The sequence below is a fragment of the Choloepus didactylus genome, chromosome 3 (assembly GCF_015220235.1).
Source record: "Choloepus didactylus isolate mChoDid1 chromosome 3, mChoDid1.pri, whole genome shotgun sequence".
NCBI classification, from domain to species: domain Eukaryota; kingdom Metazoa; phylum Chordata; class Mammalia; order Pilosa; family Megalonychidae; genus Choloepus; species Choloepus didactylus.
The window spans coordinates 206,555,982-206,578,813 of NC_051309.1; the positions used below are offsets into that span (position 1 = coordinate 206,555,982).

General features: G+C 35.8%; 2 protein-coding genes across 3 annotated transcripts in view; one reads left to right on the top strand and one right to left on the bottom strand.

Annotated features, from left to right (window-relative positions):
- MTMR7 (myotubularin related protein 7) overlaps positions 1-19,627 on the top strand; it is a 96,034-nt gene extending 76,407 nt beyond the window's left edge. For both annotated transcript variants that reach the window (XM_037831229.1, XM_037831228.1), the window contains exons 10-14: positions 303-352; positions 3,675-3,875; positions 10,799-10,939; positions 12,940-13,066; positions 16,095-19,627. In XM_037831229.1, the coding sequence (XP_037687157.1) occupies positions 303-352; positions 3,675-3,875; positions 10,799-10,939; positions 12,940-13,066; positions 16,095-16,457 (882 nt within the window). In that variant the 3' untranslated portion in view covers positions 16,458-19,627. The remainder of the gene's footprint in view (positions 1-302; positions 353-3,674; positions 3,876-10,798; positions 10,940-12,939; positions 13,067-16,094) is intronic.
- Positions 16,034-22,832, bottom strand: part of VPS37A (VPS37A subunit of ESCRT-I) — a 71,485-nt gene continuing 64,686 nt past the window's right edge. Inside the window, exon 12 of the mRNA XM_037831231.1 lies at positions 16,034-21,482. The gene's annotated coding sequence lies outside the window, so the exon portion shown is untranslated. The remainder of the gene's footprint in view (positions 21,483-22,832) is intronic.

Here is a 22,832-nt window from a genome sequence, read left to right on the forward strand (position 1 = left end):
GCTTCAGTTTCCCCCTCTGTAAAATGAGTGATAATAATTCCCATTCCCCCAATTAAATGAGATCATATATGAAGCAGCATGGGCAGCGCCTGGCACATACATCTGTCACATTTAGTTTTCCTATGGATGACCGTCATCTTGGCCCTTCAGACACGTATCTGTCCTGCTGGGTGACACCTGCCCATTCGTTGCAGGTGACCCTGAGGGAGTGACTTCGGCTCCGAGCACCTGAGTACTTCAACATTATCAGTCATGGTCTGTTATTTTTCCTCTTCATGATATTTATATTCTTTCTTGTGTAGGTATTAGTTGAAAAGGACTGGATTTCCTTTGGTCATAAGTTTAATCACAGGTAAGAATTTTAAACAATCTGTTGTTTTGAACATTTAGAGTAAAAATCATCTGTTTCTTAAGTTTTCAATTAAGAGTCTGGGAAAATAGCATTTTTAAAAGTTTCTTACCTTGTGTATCTTATTTGGAAAGCTCAGTAGTGTTTGTTGTATACATTATATCACAAATAAATGAAGTTCTGAGTCTATGCTTAGTATGGGTTGGGCAGGTGTTCTGGTTTGCTAATGCTGCCGTTATGCAAAATACCAAAAATGGATTGGCTTTTATAACGGGGGTTTATTTGGCTACAAATTTACAGTCTGAAGGCTATGAAAATGTCCGTATTAAGGAATCAACACTAGTATACCTTCACTGAAGGAAGGCCAATGGCATCTGGAAAACCTCTGTTAGCTAGGAAGGCATGTGGCTGGCGTCTGCGGATCCTGGGTTGTGTTCCAGCTCCTCTCTCAACTCCTGTGCTTTCTTCAAAATGTTGCTCTTGGGATGTTTTGTCCTCTCTTAGCTTCTCTGGAGCAAACACTGGGCTAGCATCCCCAAAGTGTCAGCAGAAGTCTGCTTTCAGTGGCCATCTCCAAAATGTCTCTCTGAGCTGCTCTGAGGACCTTCTGTTTGTGAGCTCTTTTATAGGACTCCAGTGGTTAAATCAAGACCCACCCTGAATGGGTGGGGTCCATAGCTCCATGGAAATAATTCAATCAAATGTTTCACCCACAGTGATTGAATCACATCTCCATGGAAGCACTCAATCAAAGGATTCCAACCCAATCAACACTAACATGTCTGTCCCCCCAAGACTGCATCAAAGAACATGGCATTTTGGGGGGCATAATACATCCAAACTGGTACAACAGGGCTGAACTACTGTTAAATTATTCCTGAAAACACAGGATGCTTGTTCATTAATTGACCTAGAAAGGATTGGCTCTGCCTTCCTCCTGCCATACACATTTGATTTCCTAAGTTATTCCATTTTGGAAATGCATACTAAGTAATAAGCAACATTTGCTCTAAGCTGCAAGCTGTGAAATGCCTGTGGAACAGTTTCTCTTTGCTTTTTCACAGTGGGGATTAAAGTGGGTTGGCCCTAGAGTATCTGTGCCGTAGGTGACGTTTGTCCTAGATATCTCTGGAGAGGTAAATGTGGGACAGTGGCCCAGGCTTTGGAGCCAGACAGATCTGACTTAGATCCAGGCTGTGGCATTCTGTAGCTGTGTCGTCTTGGACATCTGTCCTCTCTGAACTTCAGCCTCTCAGTCTCTGAAGTGGGGTCACCCTCCCAATTCCATAGGATTACAGCAAGGATTAGAAGTGTTTAAGTAACTAGCCTAGCTCCATACCTGATGCAGCAGGCTCTCAGTAAACAGAAGCTCCTCCTTTGGTTAGTGTTGATGATAATGCTTAACTTGTATTCTTGTGTAGTCTAATCTCTGAATGTTAAATGTTGTAGTCTAGTCTTTTGGGAACTGAAATTTAAATTTTGGCAGGCATGTTAATAATTTCACAAAATATTTTGATACACAGTTTCAACTGTTTCAGTGTGTTTTCTTAAATTCCAAGTACATGGAACTACCCTTACATATTTTTGTAGATTTTGCATTTAACACTGTTTGAACATTTAATATTAATAACCATATTATTATGGTTTTCTGGGATTCTATTATAGAATTAATTATTTTTTTCCAGGAAAGCACAGTAATCTCATTTTATGAATGAGAAAGTCTCCAAACAATTAAGTAACCCACTCAAACCTCAGTTTGTGGGTTCTACATACTATTTGCTGGGCAGTTAGGATCTCAGAAACAGAAGACAGGGATAGAAAGAACATGGAAATGACTAAAGACTAACTGGATAAATGTTGGTCTTATGAGGAAAGAATGCATTAGCAAACCGTTTTTGAGCTTCCAAATGGAATGAATGGAACGGAAACTTTTGAGAAGATACTTCTAGGCCATTTTGAAAGTTTCTATTCTTGGAAAAACTCTTATACTGATCATTGCTCATTTCTGTTTCTCGGGAGTTGATTATCTGTTGCTGAGAAGATGAGGGTCTATATTGTTATTTTCTCTTTGATGGCACCCAAATCACTTTTTTTAGATTCCTTCTAAAAATCACATAATAGTGTAACGGCCTAGGCAGCCTTCATTTAAAAATCAATATACAACGCAGGATATGACTCCTAGGGATGAATCTGGACCCAGCATCGTGGGATTGAGAATAACTTCTTGACCAAAAGGGGGATGCAAAATGAAATGAAATAAAGTTTCAGGGGCTGAGAGATTTCAAATGGAGTCGAGAGGTTACTCTGGTGGACATTCTTATACACTATATAGATAAACCTCTTAGGCTTTAATGTATTGGAATAGCTAGAAGTAAATACCTGAAACTATCAAACTGAAGATGATTGTATAACAATGTAGTTTACAAGGGGGTGACAGTGTGACTGTGAAAACTTTATGGATCACACTCCCTTTAGCTAGTGTATGGATGGATGAGAAGAAAAATGGGGACAAAAACTAAATGAAAAATAGGGTGGGATGGGGGGGTGATTTGGGTGTTATTTTTTTTACTTTTATTTTTTATTCTTATTCTGATTCTTTCTGGTTAAGGAAAATGTTCAAAAATAGATTGGGGTGATGAATGCATAACTATATGATGGTACTGTGAACAGTTAGCTGTACACCATGGATGATTGTATGGTATGTGAATGTATTTCAATGAAACTGAATCTAATTAAAAAAAAATCAATATAAACATAAGCCAGGAGATTTTGATGCATTCTTGAAAAATAAAATATGGGAGACATAAAGGTTTATGTGGAATCCTTGGTCACATGGGAATAAATTATGTGACAAGTTTAACTCTGTTCTAGAAATAGAAATGTGTTCAGAAATTTGGATAACTTCACTGTTTTTCCAGGCTATTTGTCTTTCTTTCCCATCCTTTTCTAATAATACAAAATCAAAACTCTGAAGTTGTTTAGACATTTCCTCCCACTTTATTTCAAAATTTCTGATGTATAGTCTGAATTAAAGAATGTTCTTTTTCTATGTGGAGAGTCCTTGGATTTTTCTTTCCAGCACTAGCACTTTATTTTGTAACATTATAACATGAACATATCCCTTTTCTATCTATCTTGACTATAAAGGTTCTCTTGAAATTGGAATTTAAATAGTTGTTTTTCCCACTTCTTCCTGAGTTTGTGAGATATATTTAGGAATTAGGATTTTTCTTATGATTGTTTTTCCTTTTATTGCTTTCTTTAAAACAAACAAACAAACAAACAGCAACTTGCCCTAAAATGTCTCTAATACTTTGTTTTATAGATATGGCAATTTAGATGGTGATCCAAAAGAAATCTCTCCAGTTATTGACCAATTCATTGAGTGTGTCTGGCAGTTAATGGAACAATTTCCCTGTGCCTTTGAGTTCAATGAGAGGTTTTTAATTCACATTCAACATCACATTTATTCCTGCCAGTTTGGAAACTTCCTATGCAACAGCCAAAAGGAGAGACAAGAACTCAAGTAAGTATTTTAATGTCTAATTTTTATCTAAGGGTTTTGGCAATTGAGAATTTTAGATGGCCTTCCTTAATTTCAAAGAGTATTAACTTAGTCACACATCTATATTAACAGATTAATGTTCTTTTCTTTTTCCCGACATCATTTCATAAATGATTTATATTCACAGATTCTATTCCACCCCCCACCCCACCCCAATTTCTGCCTTATATCCCCAGACAGGTTGGTAGACTTGATACACTAATATTTAAAGGAAACTTCCTAGAGTCAGAGAAAGTGATTTTTGCATTTGAAACAAAAAATTTAGACATCTTTGGTGGATATGCTCTTATAATAAGAATTGCGTATGTAACTGGGAAGGCAAACTTGAAACTAAAGCCATGGTTTATTCAGATTAAAATTGTATTGCTTTTATCCAGAGGGGGGAAATAAAATGTTGACTTTAAAATAAATTATAAAGTCAAAAACTTAACAAAAACAAAGTGATTTATGAAGTGCAAATGAGAGAACATTTTCATAAAATGAAATGATTTCAACTGTGGTGTATACAGTATCAGATTTAGTTTTGGAAGTGATTGTTTCAAATAAAATAGATGCTAATAGTTTTATATTGTCTGAGTTGAACAAAAGAAATTTGCTTATTCTTGTATACTAGTTTACATTTCCTCCAAGGAACTTCAAGTGGGATTTCTGATAAATGGAGATGATTTAAATGTAGCAGAGCGCATTTTCTAAACTCAGATATTCGTTTGCAGTTTGTTGTGCTAGATTAGGCCATTTTAATGATATCTGCTGGGATTTGATCCAGGCTCTTCCACTCACTAGCTGTGTGACCTTGAGAAACTACCTACTCTCTCCATGCCTCAGTTTTCTCATCTGTAAAATGGACATATAGGAATTCAGTGAGGATTAAATGAGATAAAACATGTGAAGCATTTAGGAGAGTGCCTGGCAAATAGTAAATATTCATTAAGTATTGAGGGAAAACAAAAAGAAAAAGCTACAGAGCAGGAGGAGCTAAGATGGTGGCATAGAGTGGAAGCTAGTTAGTCCCTCTGGAACAACGAATAAACAACAGAAAAATTAGTAAATAACCTGGAGTAACTGCAGGGAGACAAATGTGACTGTCCACTCATCATACACCAACCTGAATTGGGATGAATGCCTGAGATCACAGCATAAAATCTGTAAGTAAAAACTGAGGATCCGAGCAGAGAGCCAAGAATACCGCCCTCATGGAAGCCTCCCGGAGCTAGAGAGCAGCACTCTCTGAACAAGCAAATATACCTCAGCCCAGATCCAACTGGGGTTTTATTGTTAACTGCTCAATATAGACAGCGAATCCCTAACAACCAGACAGAGGCTTTTGGTGATAACCGACCTTGGAGAGTCAAGGGACATATCTATCTCATGACGGGGAGCCCAGAGGATCGGGTGCTTTCTCAGACCAATGGGTCAATCTGGGGGCTGTAGACTGACCCTGAGGGGGGGCTTTGTGTCCTTTTCTCTCTCTCTCAACTGGGGTGGCTCAGTGGAGAAAGCCTCAGCCATTTTCAGCTTGCAGTGCTCTGCTGTAGAGAAAGCCTCAGCCATTTCAAATTCATAGCACTCTGACCCAGGCAGGGGTGGACATAGCAGAGTCAGAGAAACAAAGAATCTATTTATATGCAAATGACATCTCTGTAGGGGGTATAGCTTCCCAAGAGGAAAGAGGAGGGGCCCAGCTCTACTACCCACCTTCCATTCAGAACCAGACCCCAGAGCCTGGGGGAGGAGAGCCACAGGCCACACCCCCTTACACCAGCTCGTGACAGGCTGACAGGCACCACCTGCTGGGCAGAAAAACACAGGGTGTGTCAATCCTCTAAGACACACCATCAGGGAAACTGGATACTGAATATTTCCTCCTTCTGGGACCTCAGCCTGTTCTTGTCTGGGAAAACCTGATTGGGGTGGCCTAGGAGGTCAGATGCCTAGACAACAGAAAACTACAACCTACACTAAGAAAAACAAAGTTATGGCCCAGTCAAAGGAACAAACTTACACTTCAACTGAGATACAGGAATTTAAACAACTAATGCTAAATCAATTAAAAAAGTTTAGAGAAGATATGGCAAAAGAGATATAAAGGTTATAAAGAAAACTCTGGACATACATAAGGCAGAAATCGAAAGTTCAAAAAAACAACTGGCAGAATCTATGAAAATGAAAGGCACAACAGAAGAGATGAAAGACACAGTGGAAACATACAATAGCAGATCTTAAAAGGCAGAAGAAAACACTGAGGAACTGGAGAACAAAACACCTGAAAGCCTACACACAAAAGAGCAGATAAAGAAAAGAAGGAAAAATATGAGCAACGTCTCCGAGAACTTAAGGACAAAATGAAATACAAGAATGTACGTATCATTTGTGTCCCAGAAGGAGAAGAGAAGGGAAATAGGGCAGAAGCAATAATAGAGGAAATAATCAACGAAAAATTCCCATCTCTTTTGAAAGACATAATATTACAGATCCAAGAAGCGCAGCGTACTCCAAACAGAAGAGATATGAATAGGCCTTTGCCAAGACACTTAATAATCAGATTATCAAATGTCAAAGGCAAAAAGAATCCTGAAAGCAGCAAGAGAAAAGTGATCCATCACATACAAAGGAAGCTTGATAAGACTATGTGCTGATTTCTTAATAGAAACCATGGAGGCAAGAAGGAAGTGGGGTGATATATTTAAGATACTGAAAGAGAAAAACCACCAACCAAGAATCCTGTATCCAGCAAAACTGTCCTTCAAATATGAGGGAGAGTTCAAAATATTCTCTGACAAACAGGCAATGAGAGACTTTGTGAACAAGACACCTGCCCTATAGGAAATACTAAACGGAGCACTACAGACTGATAGAAGACAGGAGTGAGATTTTTGGGACACAGTTTTGGATGATGGTAGCACAGCAATGTAAGTACACTGAACAAAGATAACTATGAATATGGTTGAAAGAGGAAGGTTAGGAACATGTGGGACACCAGAAGAAAAGAGGAAAGATAAAGACTTGGACTGTAAAATTCAGTGAAACTTAGAGTGTTCAACAATTATGATAAAATGTACAAATATGTTTTTTCACTAGGGAAAACAAACAAATGTCAACCTTGCAAGGTATTAAAAATAGGGAGGCATTGGGGGAAAAATACAATAAACGTAAACTAGAGACTATAATTAACAGAATCATTGTATTATGCTTCCTTTAATGTAACAAAGACGATATACCAAGGTAAATGCGCATTAAGAGGGGGGCATAGTGGAGGGTGTGAGACACTTGATATTGGTGGTGTTGTCTGACTCTTTATTCTACTTTGATTTAAGGTTATCTTTCCTTTTGCTGCGTCCTAGCTGTCTTTTTTTTTTTTTTTTTTTCTCTTTCCTTTTTCTTTTTCTTTTGCCTCTCTACCTTGTTTGACTCTTCCTCCTGCTTTGAGGAAGAAATGTAGATGTCCTTATATAGATAGCGGTGAAGGTGGTGAACACATAAATACATGACTATACAAGGAACCATCAATTGTTTACTTAGGATGGACTGGATGGTGTGTGAACAAAACCATCTTAAAAAAAAAACTGGGATTTGGATAAACAAGGAAACCATGACTAGACAACAGAAAATTACAACCTACACTAAGAAAAACAAAGTTATGGCCCAGTCAAAGGAACAAACGTACACTTCAACTGAGATACAGGAATTTAAACAACTAATGCTAAATCAATTCAAAAAGTTTAGAGAAGATATTGCAAAAGAGATAGAGGCTGTAAAGGAAGCACTGGACCTGTATACGGCAGAAATCAAAAGTTCAAAAAACCTACTGGTAGAATCTATGGAAATGAAAGGCACAACACAAGAGATGAAAGACACAATGGAAACATACAACAACAGATCTCAAGAGGCAGAAGAAAACACTCAGGAACTGGAGAACAAAACACCTGAAAGCCTACACACAAAGGAGCAGATGGAGAAAAGAATGAAAAAATATGAGCAACGTCTCCGGGAACTCAAAGATGAAACAAAGTACAATAATGTACGCATCATTGGTGTCCCAGAAGGAGAAGAGAGGGGAAAGGGGGCAGAAGCAATAATAGAGGAAATAATTCATGAAAATTTCCCATCTCTTAAGAAAGACATAAAATTACAGATCCAAGAAGCGCAGCGTACTCCAAACAGAAGAGATATGAATAGGCCTATGCCAAGACACTTAATAATCAGATTATCAAATGTCAAAGACAAAGAGAGAATCCTGAAAGCAGCAAGAGAAAAGCAATCCATTACATACAAAGGAAGCTTAATAAGACTATGTGCGGATCTCTCAGTAGAAACCATGGAGGCAAGAAGGAAGTGGTGTGATATGTTTAAGATACTGAAAGAGAAAAAACACCAACCAAGAATCCTGTATCCAGCAAAGCTGTCCTTCAAATATGAGGGAGAGCTCAAAATATTTTCTGACAAACAGACAATGAGAGACTTTGTGAACAAGATACCTGCCCTACAGGAAATACTAAAGGGAGCACTACAGGGTGATAGAAGACAGGAGTGTGTGGTTTGGAACACAATTTTGGGAGATGGTAGCACAACAATGTAAGTACACTGAACAAAGGTAACTATGAATACGGTTGAGAGAGGAAGATGGGGAGCACGTGAGACACCACAAGAAAGGAGGAAAGATAATGACTGGGACTGTGTAACTTGGTGAAATCTAGAGTATTCAACAATTGTGATAAAATGTACAAATATGTTCTTTTACAAGGGAGAACAAGCAAATGTCAACCTTGCAAGGTGTTAAAAATGGGGAGGCATTGGGGGAGGGATGCAATCAGCATAAACTAGAGACTGTAACTAATAGAATCATTGTATTATGCTTCCTTTAATGTAACAAAGGTGATATACTAAGGTAAATGCAGATAAGAGTGGGGGATAGGAGAGGCATGTTAGACACTTGACATTGGTGGTATTGTCTGATTCTTTATGGTGGGTAATGTCCATGATCAACTGTACAAATACTAGAAATCACTTCATGAACCAGAACAAATGTATGACAATACAATTAGAAGTTAATAATAGAGGGGCATATAGGAAAGAACTATATACCTATTACAAACTATATACTACAGTTAGTAGTATTTCAACATTTTTTCATAAACAGTAACAAACGTACTATATCAATACTAGGAGTCAACAATTGAAGGGGGTTGGTTAGGGATAGGGGAGGATTAGAGTTTCCTTTTCTTTTTTTCTTTTTTCATCTTTCACTTTATTTCTTGTCTGGAGTAATGAAAAGTTTCTAAAAATTGAACAAAAATTAAGTGTGATGGATGCACAGCTGTATGAGGGTACCCAGGGGCAAGTGATTGTACACTTTGGATCTTTGGATAATTGTATGGTATCTGAACAATCTCAATAAAAGTGAAAAAAAAAAAAAAAAAAAAAAAAAACTGGGTTGATGACGAAAACTTGAGGGCAATATACTGAGTGAAATAAGCCAGACACATAAGGACAAATATGGCAGGGTCTCACTGACAGGAACTAATTATAATATGTAAACTCATAGACATGAAATATAAGTTAAGATATAGAACGAGGCTAAAGAATGGGGAGCGGCTGCTTAGTATGGCAGAGTGTTCAACTAGGATGAACTTTAATGTTTGGAAATGAACAGGGGTGATGGTAGCACATTGTGAGAATAATTAATAATGCTGAATGGTGCGTGAATGTGGTGGAAAGGGGAAGCTCAGAGCCATGTATGTCACCAGAAGGAAAGCTGGAGGTTAAAAGATGGCAATGTATAAAATCCTGTGGTGGGCAATGTCCACTGAATCCTGTGGTGGGCAATGTCTGTGATTAAGTGTACAAATACTAGAAATCTCTTTCATGAACCAGAACAAATGTATGACACTATAACTAGGAGTTAATAATAGAGGGGCATATAGGGAGAAAACATATACTATTGCAAACTATATACTACAGTTAGTAGTATTTCAACGTTCTTTCATAAACACTAACAAATGTACTATACCAATACTATGAGTCAACAATGGAGGGGGGGTGGTTAGGGATATGGGAGGATTTAAGTTTCCTTTTTTTTCTTTTTATCTTCTTTGTCTTTATTTCTTGCTGGAGAAATGAAAATGTTCTAAAAATTGAACAAAAATTAATTGTGGTGATGGATGCACAGCTGTATGAGGGTACCAGGGGCAACTGATTGTACACTTTGGATCTTTGGATAATTGTATGGTATGTGAACAATCACAATAAAAAAAAAAGATAATACATTAGGAATAGCATCCAGTGTACATAAATAATCCACAAAGTACATACTTTGAATGTATAGAAAAGACAGAAATTGAGTAAGCATGATGCAAGTAGGCCTTATCCCTCCTAAAACTATTTTCTTCTTTTATTAGTCACACAAAGCTCAAGATTAAACAAAGGCTTAAAAAAATTCATAAAGCCTTAAAAAATCATAAAGGCTTGTATACATCCAAATTATTTTCAAAAGATGGAAAATGCAATTTCCAAGTTTATGGAAAAATATACTTAGGGTAATTTACAATCAAAGAACTTTGGTTTGTTTATTTGATTGCAAATAATATTATTTGAAACTAAGTACATCATACTCTAAATTTTAGGTTAATATAATTAAAAAAAAAAAAGCTACAGAGCAGCCTTATTTTACATTCAGAGGAAGTAAACGGCTTGTCAAGGCCACTAGAGAGTAGAGGACCTGCGGCTATTACACCGTTCTGCAATACCATGAAGCTACAGACAGATTGTAAATGTTCTCGCAGCAGGGCCACCTGATGTTCAGATAGCAATTATTTGTTCCTTTCCAGCTTTAATATTACATATCTTCTATTTGCAATAATCATGATAGGATATTTTCTTTATAACAGAATTCAAGAGAGAACATACTCCTTATGGGCTCACCTGTGGAAGAATCGGGCTGACTACATGAATCCTCTGTTTAGAGCGGATCATGGTCAGACCCAGGGAACCCTCAGCCTTCCCACAATGCCGTGCAACTTCATGTACAAGTACGTAAGCCTCTAGGACCTCACTGGGTATGGTTATGAACTCAGATTCTGTCACTGCTTAATATTTTGGAGGTAGAAGCATATAAAACACTGAATTTCAAGGATTTGGAGAGACACAAACTATGCAAGAAGAGGATGCTAGAACATCAAATTGGTGTTTTTGCCAGCGGGTAGCCCTTACTTTTCCTTCCCTTCACTTCTTTATCCTTTCCTTCCCTTTCCTCTCTCCTTTTTAGTTGTTTCAAATATTAGAAAGAGACCAAACCCTGAGGGAATCATAATACTAAATTCCCTAGGCAGATTATGGCTCATATAAACCCTTTAGATAAGCAACAAACTAGCAGTTTTTATTAGTTTATGCTGAATTTAAATACTAAAACCATATTCTTAGTCATAAATGGAGTCTAGTAGGTAAATTTTACTTAATTATTAATCAGCTCTTTAAATCATCTTATAAATTAAGTGATTTATTGGATGTAGTGATATATCTAGTAAACAGATTATGATTTTGTTTTGATTCTTAGAGGCTACCGTAGGTGTCCCCATTTATTAACAGAATCATTTAGAAGGTGGGAAAGTTAGCATGTTAACAAATGTGGCATAGAAAACTTGGCTGCACACATAAAATGGTGATGTGAAAGTGTTTGCCCCCATATGTGGAATTCTATTCAGAATTTAATGTGTTATAACATCTTTAAAGTTTAAGTTCTGATTTATTAAAAAAAAAAAAAAACTAAAAGAAGGAAAGGAAGGAAGACTATTGAATAAACCAGGTGCCTTATAAATTAAATGTGGACTCATAAGTTTAGGTAGAAATCCTGACATAGCTTACCTCTTTGTCTCCACTGAATAAAGTCCTGATGATGTGCCCTTGTGGAAATTGTTTTAAGATAGAATATGTTGAGATGGGGAGAGCAGGGTGGCATCCTACTGGTTCTCCTAGGTATGTACTAGGTATGTATGTTATATTTTATCCTTGGGCTTCTCTAGGCTTGTTGGTATGGAAAAATGGCTCAGAAGTCAGTAAAAAGTCAGACTCACAGAGAATAAACTGAGAAACCACATTTCTTCACGCAGACCAAAACACATACCCCAGCATATGTTTAATCACTTTTCTTCCTCTATAGTTTTTATTCCTCAATATGATTTTGTTATTTCAATCTTATTTCCCCAGAATTTTGTAGTTTATTTATTTTACTGTGCTGAAAATAAATGCTCCCACTGTTTGTATAAAACGGCAGTTTTGAGAGCTGTTCAGATATGGCAATTAAATGTATTGTAGCTAATTTGTTATTAATAGCCAATCAACAAACATTTTATTGAGGATCAAGCACTGTTCAAGGAGTTGAGGACAAAATAGGAAATGATATTGAGACCCTGACCTCAAAGTTCTTTGCTAAATAAATTAAATAGTGGATCTAAGGATTGTCTAAGAACATAAGGATTATTCTTCCAATGATAATGCCATTTGTTATCATTTGCATTTGTGTGCTTTATTGTGTATGATAAAAACAGGAAGATTATTGCTAATGCATGTCACTTGAAGTTGGGATGGAAAAAAAAAGCTAAAAACTTCAAGTTTTAAAGACTCCCGTTGCAATTAAAAGATTCTAAATGTTAATACAATCCTTATTTCCCAAGTTTACTTCAAAATTGAGTCATTTTCTTAAACAAATACAAAAAATGTCTGCATGTACAACTTCAATCTACTTTAGAAAAGTTTCATATTATGTGCCTTTTAATTCAGTAGCAATCATACGAGCAGACTTTTCATGAATTTACTCTCCCTAAAAGAAGTTTACTGACTCAAGAAAAAGAAAACATCAACATGAAATTATTACCTTGAGTGACTTTTTTGACAGTGTAATTTGCATTTGGTTATTATTTATTAAAGACTATGGGAGGGCGGTATCAAAGATACTTTGAGATCATGAGTGAGAATGTGAAGTTTACAGACTGTAAAATGGTAGAATCATATGGAGTTCTGCCATCCTTTCCAGGTTCTGGAGTGGAATGTATAACCGCTTTGAAAAGGGGATGCAGCCCCGACAATCAGTTACAGATTACCTTATGGCAGTGAAGGAGGAAACTCAGCAGCTAGAGGAAGAGTTAGAGGCCCTAGAACAAGTAAGACATGTGCTATTGTTAATCTGTTTTCTGTGCTTATTCCTTGAAGAGCACTGCTCCGTGAAGGCCTCTCATGACTTTGGGCAGGTGAAATGTAGCAACGTAGCCATTTCATATTTTAAGCCAGTGAACAACCTGAAACACAGGTGGGCATCCAGGTAACTGAAGACCAAACCTAGGCATTTAATATATTTCAGACATCTGGCTTGTGGCTCAATTCCATGGTTTGTCGAACTAGTTGGCTGTTCCTATACTGGTCTATTTTTTTTTGTTACTATTATTTGACTAATAAAATTAATGAATTCTTACTGGGGAATGCATGAAAAATGGGATTCAGAATGAAAGAATACAATCAGATATATGCACTTGAAGTAAAAACCTATTTCCTCCACTTTAAAAAAATTATATAAAGATATTAAGTTGTAGATGATAATAGCTGAGATTATGCATAAATAATTTACTTTTTAGCTTCTATAACTTACAGTACTTGGCCAGGGAGATTATAATATACTCAAGATGTTTATTCTAGTTATATAACTTTGTTTCCAGTGACACCACACTGGGTTAATTGATAACCACAAACCACTTGGATGCTGCACTTCATTCTGCTTCGCTCAGCTTCTTAAAAACCTATCATTTGCTCAAGAACTGGCAATAAATTCCTATTGTCTGGACCTGAAATCTAAAATGAGGCTTAGTGTTTTAAATAGGATGCAACTTTTTTTTTTCTCCTTAGATAATGTGTGGTATTAAAAAAAATTAGGATGAAGGCTGGGATATTGTGAGTAAGTTAAGATTCTTCATTATAGTCTCATAAAGCAGTAGCATGACTGGAAGAGAACTTCAAGTTTCCTATTTTCAGATTGATGAATGTCTAATTAATGACTGGCAAAATGCCACAAATTGAGTTCCAAGTCAAGTTACTCCTTTGCCCAAGTGGACAAAGGACCTGCAGGTCATTCCTGAAAATGATGGCCTGGGGGAATTGGTGCCTTATGGTTTCAAGTTCCCAACCATATAAGTGGGAATTTAGTGATAGCTGATGATGCTGACCCTTCTGGTTTCCCCATAATATTTCAAGAAAAAAAAATTACCTTTCAAGATATAAATGCCCTAGAATGGTTAAGATCTTAAATCTAGGGTTTCAAATGTAAGTGCTTACTGGGGCCAGACAGATAGATTCAGGATGCAAAACTGTTGGTTTCAAGAACTTTAGAACCAAGCATAATTGTTACTTCATTATGAATCTGCATGGGTCAAACAAAAATGTATTCAGATCTATGTGGAAACTCTGCCTTAAGTCATTATGTTTTAACATTAGAGAAGTTGTTCTTCATTCTGTGCATTAGAATCACCACCTCACCCAAAATCCTAATGCCTAAGCTCTAAGCTTAGAGATTCCTTCAAGAGTACTACAGATGATTGCAATTTGCCACCAGAGCTGAGAGATCCTGAACTAAAAAACATATGCAGAGAACTGAAATTAGATACAGGCCAGGCTTTTAGAGTTTTGAATCTGCGGTAGAAAGTTGAGCCTTTGCCATTTAAAGGGCACTCATGTCATCACTGGGCTAGTTTTACTCTTCCTTAAGACATACAATGTTCATGAAAATCTCAAGGTTCTGTTAGTTTATTCCAGCATTCTTGTTTTTAAATACTACTAATCAAAAAATTACTTGGAATCTGTAAATGTACCTTACATAAAAACCTTTGGCTCTATTACTTTTTAAAAAGTCAAAATTGCCCTACGCTGGCCTTTAAGATCTTCCCATAATCCACTGTTCCCCTTGCTGAAATTTTCTTCTGCTTCTTGTATGCAACTGATACGTTCCTACCTTTGTATTTTTCCTCTCACTGTCCCTCCTGTCAGCAATGTTCTAACCATCAACAGCAGTTCCAAGAATGTCCTTCACAGTCCCATTAAAATGCTTCTTCCCCAAATCTTATTTTGATTTCCTTTCCAACCAGACCACCCCACCCCTCTAAAAAGTGCTTGCTTTTTCCAAACTGCTATATCAGGTGAACTCTGCCTCTTACGTACCCGTTTGTTATGGTACTTTGAGTTCTTTATGGCTGAACTTTTCCTCTCTCTCTTCCTCATATTGCCCAGCATGATGCTCTTGCACACAGTAGCTCAGTGTGGATGCCTTTTGAATGGATATGTAATACTGGATCCTGTAACACCTCCCCTTTGGCACTGAAAGATGACATCTAGTAAAATGTATCTTGACAACCCACATGTCTATCACCTGATTAATGGATAAAAACAAAATGTACATCCATGTAATGGAGTATTATTTATCAGTAAAAGGAATGATGTTCTGACATACGCTATACATGGATGAACCTTGAAAACATTATGCTAAGTGAAAAAAGCCAGATGCAAAAGCCTACATATTTTTCCATTTATATGAAATACCCAGAGTAGTCAAATCCATGGACACAGAAAGTAGATTAGTGGTTGCCAGGGGCAGTGAGGAGAGGGAAATGGGGAGACACTGTTAATGGGTACAGTGTTACTCTCTGGGAATTAGAAAGTAGTGGTGGTTGTACACCTTGTGAATATACTAAAACCCACTGAGTTGTACACTTTAAAAGGCTGAGTTGTATGGTATGTGAATTATATCTCAATTTTAAAAATCCTAGATAAGAAAATAAATCCCTCATTTCCAATAATTTTGAGTTCATAGGACAAAAATCATTATGTACAACCCTATAGGAATCCTCTTAACTTTATACAGAAAGGAGGGACAATTTGATTGCTAGGTGCTTTACCTGTGTTTAAATTTTATAGAAAACCTACGATAAGGCAACTCTTACCACCCCTGCATTAGAGATGAAGAAACCAAGACTCAGAGAATTATTTTGTCCAAGTAATAAAGTCTAGGTTTGAACCCATGCCCATTCTAAATCCCATATTCTTAACATTATACCCAGCTGGAAATTAATCAATACTGAAGGCATAGCTATATTTAAAAAGAGGTAAATTTTTTATGATTTTCCCCTGAAATTGCTATTTCTTTTTTAGAGGCTGGAAAAAATTCAGAAAGTCCAGTTCATCCGCACTAAAGTGAAAGCTAAGCAAAGCGAACCCAACAAACATTCAGGGTTTTCTACCTCAGATAACAGCACAGCCAACACTCCCCAGGATTACAGCGGGAATATGAAACCGTTTCCCTCCAGGAGCCCATCACAAGGTGATGAAGATTCTGCTCTGATTCTAACCCAAGACAATTTGAAGAGCTCAGATCCAGATCTGTCCGCCAACAGTGATCAAGAGTCCGGTGTGGAGGATTTGAGCTGTCGGTCTCCAAGTGGTGGCGAGTGTCCACCGAGCGAGGACAGCAGCAAGGACCGGGATTCCGATGAAGCAGTGTTTCTCACGGCCTGAAGCTTCTCCTTTGAAGTTCCCACACAAAGGACACTCAAGAAGTGCTTCCAAAAACAACGAACTCTGCAATTTAAAATAAAAAATATCTATAAAGAAATGGTATGTGTCATCAGGAATTATAAAATGTAGCCTTGAAAAGGATACATTTTAGTACCTTTATATGTTGAAGAACAGGAAATAGCCATTTCTTTTATCAACTATAAGGAAAATCGTTTGCCATTTTGATACCCATACTAGACTATGAAACTTTTATTCACTATTGAGTAATAACTTCTACCATCATCTGAGGTTACAAATAAAAATCTTCCTTTGTCAAATGCATCTGCTCAAAGGGCATCTCTGATCCTTTATCATCTTTAATCTTCCCTCTTATTTCACTTCCAGATGTGTATTTTATGTTTTTGAAAACATTTGACATTACCTTCCTCTTTGACTTTATCATTATTTCTAAAAACAGAGCACATTGTTGAGATGTACTCTTTTTGTTTAAGATATAGTCCTCTGATTGAGGAGCTTTGTAATTGCTTAAGTTTATGCTTCAGGTTTAATGATCCCTTTACTTTATCCTATTTTTTTGCATTGTTATTATAATTTTGTGGACTTTCTCCAGAATCTCATTTCTCTGCATCATTTTAAAAATCCTAAGACTATTTAAAGTCTTATAACTGACTTATCCTCTAAAAAGGGTCTAATACTTAATAAAATAGAAACAGTATTCACTCTGGTTCTTACATATGAAATCAGGTCACATTCACTTTATCAACAACTTTATATTACTGTTTCTGAAACTACAACTACCAAGACAGTGTGGCCCAGCGGCCAGTATACCAATTCAAAATTTGTAGGGTAAAATTTCAATGAAGGAAAATTCTAGTTAAGAACTAGAGAATTTGGTCATCATATCTATATTTAAATAGTGGAATCAGCTTTGTCATCTATTATTTTACAAATGATTTTAGAAATTGGTTAACATGGTTTAATTAACATTAGTAAAATATGGTGATTACAAGTTGCTGAAAATTAGTTCTGATATGAATTTTGCTAAAATTCACATTTGAAGCAGAATCGTTCCCCTCTTATGATCAAAAACGGGATTTGACTGGACAAACTAAATGTTTGAGCTGAAGAAACTTAGTTGGAGAAACCCTGTCATGTGTGGACAGAGGTAAATAATATTCATGCTGTATGCTATTTAAATATTAGCATGTTCTAGAATATAAAGGGATGAATTTAAATTTGGCTTTTACAATCTACATCAATATTTTCAATATGTGAAAATTTTTGTATAAGAGGATGTGTTAAACTTCGCTTAAATGGGATCAAAGTAAAGAAAGAGGGCAAGAAAGCTACATTACTGAACTCTCTAGTATGAAAGATTCAGAGGGAGTTAGCAACATGTATAAATGAAATAATATAGTATATTGGTCATCATATTTAAAAACAGAATAGCTTTAATATATAAGAGACCTGTAATATAAAAGTTCTCTGCTAATGTAAAAAATAGAGCAAATGTAATTCTTTCAGAATATGTAATTTGAGCATTCTTTACTGTGCAGTTTCAGAATTACACACAAGGAATGTATATTCATTTTCTGCACTATACTGTGGTTGTAGGATAAAATAGTTAGGGTATAGTAGTATTTGGCTTTACATTTCTATAACATAAATCATTTTATGCTCTTCTTGTAATTATCAACTCTTAGAACTTTGTTGCCTAACATTGAGGATGTGACTAATTTCTTGCATTTGGCAGAGTAGTTCTATAAAAACTAATAACTAAAAAATAAAATAAAAATGACCCAGTAAACTATGCCAGAGGAATATGCATTTATTTTGAAAAGCAAACAGTATAAATACTTAATAGTTTAAAATTAATTATTTAATGTGATGTCTTCCACATCAGGACCATAAACTCTATTCAGTCAACCTTTTTACATGACATTATAATTTAAATACATATTTATTTAGTCTATTCTTTATAAGTTGACCTAAGACTGAAACGTATGTAAAAGGTACATTTATTGTGCATTAAAACTTAATTGTGTTTTCAAAGGGCCTTGAAGGAGCATGACCAGTCCAACAATAAGACTAGCTCTCTTACTCTACATTCTCATTTTAAATCAGGAATTGCTTTATTAAAGCAGCTGGTTTAAAGCATAGGGAATAAACCAATGTAAAATAAACCAAGGTAATCAAGGCAGATTACTTCCCAATTAGTAATTTATAGAACCCAAGTGATTTATTATTTAGTGATGTTCAGACAAATTTGATGAGACAAATTTGACGATATGAAATGGTTAAGAATTTTGATCATGATTCTGCAAATCAAGAATGGAACAATTTTTTAGAATGAAGGAAGGTGAGGAAAAAAGAGGGAAACCCTGGAATATGGTTTTATTCTTTAAAAGCACTTTAGGGGACACTATTTTCTTCCCTTAAAGTGAATTTGAGCTGTTCTTCAACTTAAACATATATAAATTATGATGAAACTCACTTGTCAAATAACTTCTATCCCCATCTAAATTCCTTAGTGTCAGTGTATCCCTAGAAATTTCTTTCACCCTTAAAACAGTTATCTTTAGTATGTATCTCCCTTATTTAGAACTTTCTTCTATTTTGAAATATGAGCCGTTAAATCTCTACCCACAACAAACTCCCAACCTGAACATCTAATAACTCCTAAGTTTTCCTCTACCATTCTGATTTCCACCTAGTCTATTATATGTTAAAAGTAAAATCAAATCTCTGCATTGGCATGCATTTCTTTTTTCTCTCTGGCATTGCTTCTCCAGGATGGTCAATTTGAAGAAGAAAAAAAAGCCATAAAATTACAAAAATGGTCACTTTAAAAATTTCTGTTGCAATGGCAGAACCCAAATTCATACAGGCATATTCAAATGTAGACTCTTCCCATCCTGGGTGACTGACATAACCTATATCTAAACTAATATATTTTTATTAATTTGTTAAATACAAATTTGTTATTTATTAAATACAGATTTGTCTATTTGTTAAATACAGAACTGTGATTAAACACTTCTATTTAATGAATGGGTTGTGATGAGGTTATCTAATGAATTAATTTTGGGAGGAGAATCCAAGCTGTGTTTAATTAGTACAGAATGAAACTGGGATAATCCAAATTTAAAGAATAAAAGTACTGAGATAAATTACTTGTGCAATTATGTTAAAAAGATTTATTCTGTGTGAAAATGATTTGGGGGTGGTGGGGTGTTGTGTGTGTGGAGAAGGTAGATAAGCACCCAAGCCATGTTTGAGTCATCTTTGTTTAGTATCTCCACAATGACTTACTTATTCTTAGTAGGTGTTTAATAGAATTGCTAGATCAAATACATTAATTATTTTATTTTATTTTTTTTACAACTGCTGTGGTCTGCTGATCTGTTATTTTGGGATATATCTGTTTTCTAAGAAAGCTACCTGATTGTTTGTAAAAGATTGGGACTATTAGGTTCCAATCCATTGCACTGATTACTGGTAAAATTGAAGCTTTGATGGACAGTGCAATACCCAAAGGACAATGCAACAGTTTGAAACACTAACTTTTACCTCACTTCTTTCATCTACACATCGGGAAAAATTATTTTACCTTCCTCATATGGTCATTTTGAATATTAAACAATAGGCCCTTTGCACAGTGCAGGAAGACAGATGATTAATAAAAGCTGTTTTCTTTACCCAACATTATATCTTTATAGTCCATGTAAATATGTGAACTTCCATAAATACCGACTAAATACTAAAAGTCTAAGAAAATAAATTCATTTTCTCTAAACCTCTACTGCCAAAAACATGTATAGGAAGAACAGTAGGACGAAGAAAAAGCACACTGTATGCTTATGACTGGAATGGCAATCACATTGGGATGAAATTGAAACAGAAGTATGCTCTAGGTTGTTTTGTGATTTTAGGTATCACCTTCTCAGACCTCAGTAATATAGTTCAAAATTTTCTCCTCTTTAGCTTTTAGGGATACCCATGAAATGTGTTTATTCTGTGATGTGGTTTAGAAGCACACTGCTGAACACAATATAAGTTAAAAAGAAAATTCCATTAAATTCGTTAAAAATTAGGATCACCTAAAAGTTAAATATTAATTTTATATATTACTAGTTTTTTTCCCTTTAAGAAGCTAACTCACAGTAAAAGTCCAGAAAATTGTTTCTAGATTAACCATTTGTTAAATAAAAAGGTTGTTTTTAACTTTAACATTAGGAAGCTTGAAAGCATATCCTTATCCAACTACAAACTCATCAGATACTTACATACATAAAAAAATTAGCATGAAAATCTGTGTTGGACTGGTTTAAATAAAAGGCATTTTTTTAATTAGGTAAAATATTTATTTACCTGCATTGCTTCTTAAATGCATCTTTAGTTTTAAAAATAAAACAATATATAAGAGCAGCTGGTTTATCCTTCAGATTTATTGTACTTATTAAAAGTTAATTTTTCTTGAGATGGCACATTGGCAGGTTTGGTGTTTCCTGACGCTATCAATATTTAAAAACAAATTGCTTTTGAAAGTTTTATCATTCAGAAAGAAAAAAGGGTCTTCCCATAATTGAAAATAGTAATCTTTTCTAAAAAGTAGACAGGGAAATGTCTAAATAACCATTCTTGATAAAGAAAGGAGACAAATTTCAAATTAAAGATACAAATTTAAATGAAGTAAATTTTATAAAGTATCAAAAAGCTAATGACATGCACAGATATTTAATCTCTAATAAGAGGGGAACAGCGCTGGAACTTAAATATGATAGGATTGATCAACAATAAATAAACATTTTTAGTGCAAAGAGTACAGAAAAATTTCTCAAGGCAAAGATCACAGCAATCATTCTAATCTGTACAAAATCAGTCTCAGTTTTGTATACAATCTATACAGTTTGTCTATGATTTCAGCCACTGGGTTGAAAGGACAATTCACAAATCATAAATATAAAACAATGTGCTTAGTTGTTTGTCCCATTCCTCTCTTGGTAGCTCATGTTTCAGGAAAATCTGGAAAGAAAAGAAAAGAAAATACTTCTAAGATCTAATTTAAGATGATAATTTTTCATTGCTAAATTATCTTCCAATTAAGGTTTACCTATAAGAAGATAAATTGATCATGAGGGGGTGGGGATGAGAAAAAGATTCTAGTATGTTCAAATAAATAGGCAATTATTCAATGTTTACTTTTTTCTTAAGCTGTGAGAAATTCAACCCCTAACTCAAGGAATTTACAGTACAGTCTGGAAAATAGGTTAAAAAAACAATTTACAGTTGGCATTAATGCCAAGGACAGGTAGATTCAGAGAAGGGGCAGTTAGTTGACTTTGAGCTTGGTATGAGAAATACTTGGCATTTCTCTTCCTGTAGCCCGCTCCCTTCTCAATGTCCACTCCTTCAGCCAGCCAAGTGAGTAGAGGATCACATGGCAGCAATCTCCAGGCCAAACTGATTAGGCCAGGATGGAAACCTCATCCATGCTGGGTCAGTCTCTCTCCTGGGGATTTGCCTGGGAACTCAGGAGACTCTCTTTGGTCTCCACTGGTTGCTTGAACTGTCAGATGATATAACCAGGCCTGTGGGCAGCAATGGCTGAGCCATGTACAAGTGTAGCAGAGAAAGGTTTTCTGCACAGACTGCACAAGAAAGCAAATGAGAGAAAGAGAAAGATAGAAACGAAAAGAATGGAGATGCAGAGATAAGAAACCAACAGCTTTAGAAAGGGTGAGAGAAAGAGGAGCTGCTTTGGTTATTGATGGCTTCTAGCTCGCTTTCAGTACCTCAGGTGAGTTGTATTTTCCTGTGCTTTCCCTCTATAATATATCCCTGTATCTATCCAATAACACAAGAGCTTTTACTTAAGCTTGTTTGGGTGGGAACTAGTCCTTGCAACCAAATCATTCCTAAAACAAGATCAAGGGAAAAAGGAAGGGCGTTCTTGGGATCAGGTATGAGCAGGAACATAGATATGGTGGTAGAAGAAAGAAGACATGGAAGAGTACATAAGGGGAAAATGGAAAAATAAAAAGGACGATCTAAAATATGGTCCAGATTACAGAAGTCTCAAAACCAGTCAGAGGAATTTGGCATTGATCCTGTCACTGCGTGGGGCTCATTATAGATTCTGGAGCAGAGACATTATATCACAGAAGTTATATTTTAGGAAAACTAGCAAGAAAATCATTAGAATAATCCTGGTGTGAAATGGAAAAGAGACAGATTGGAAGTTCATTTTAAAGTAAGAAATGATGAAGGACACTATTGAGAAATATGTCAACTAAGTAGTATGGTACAATCTACACACAGGCTGAGAGAAAGGAACTAGCTGTAACTTATAATTCTAAATAAGTAGCTAACAAA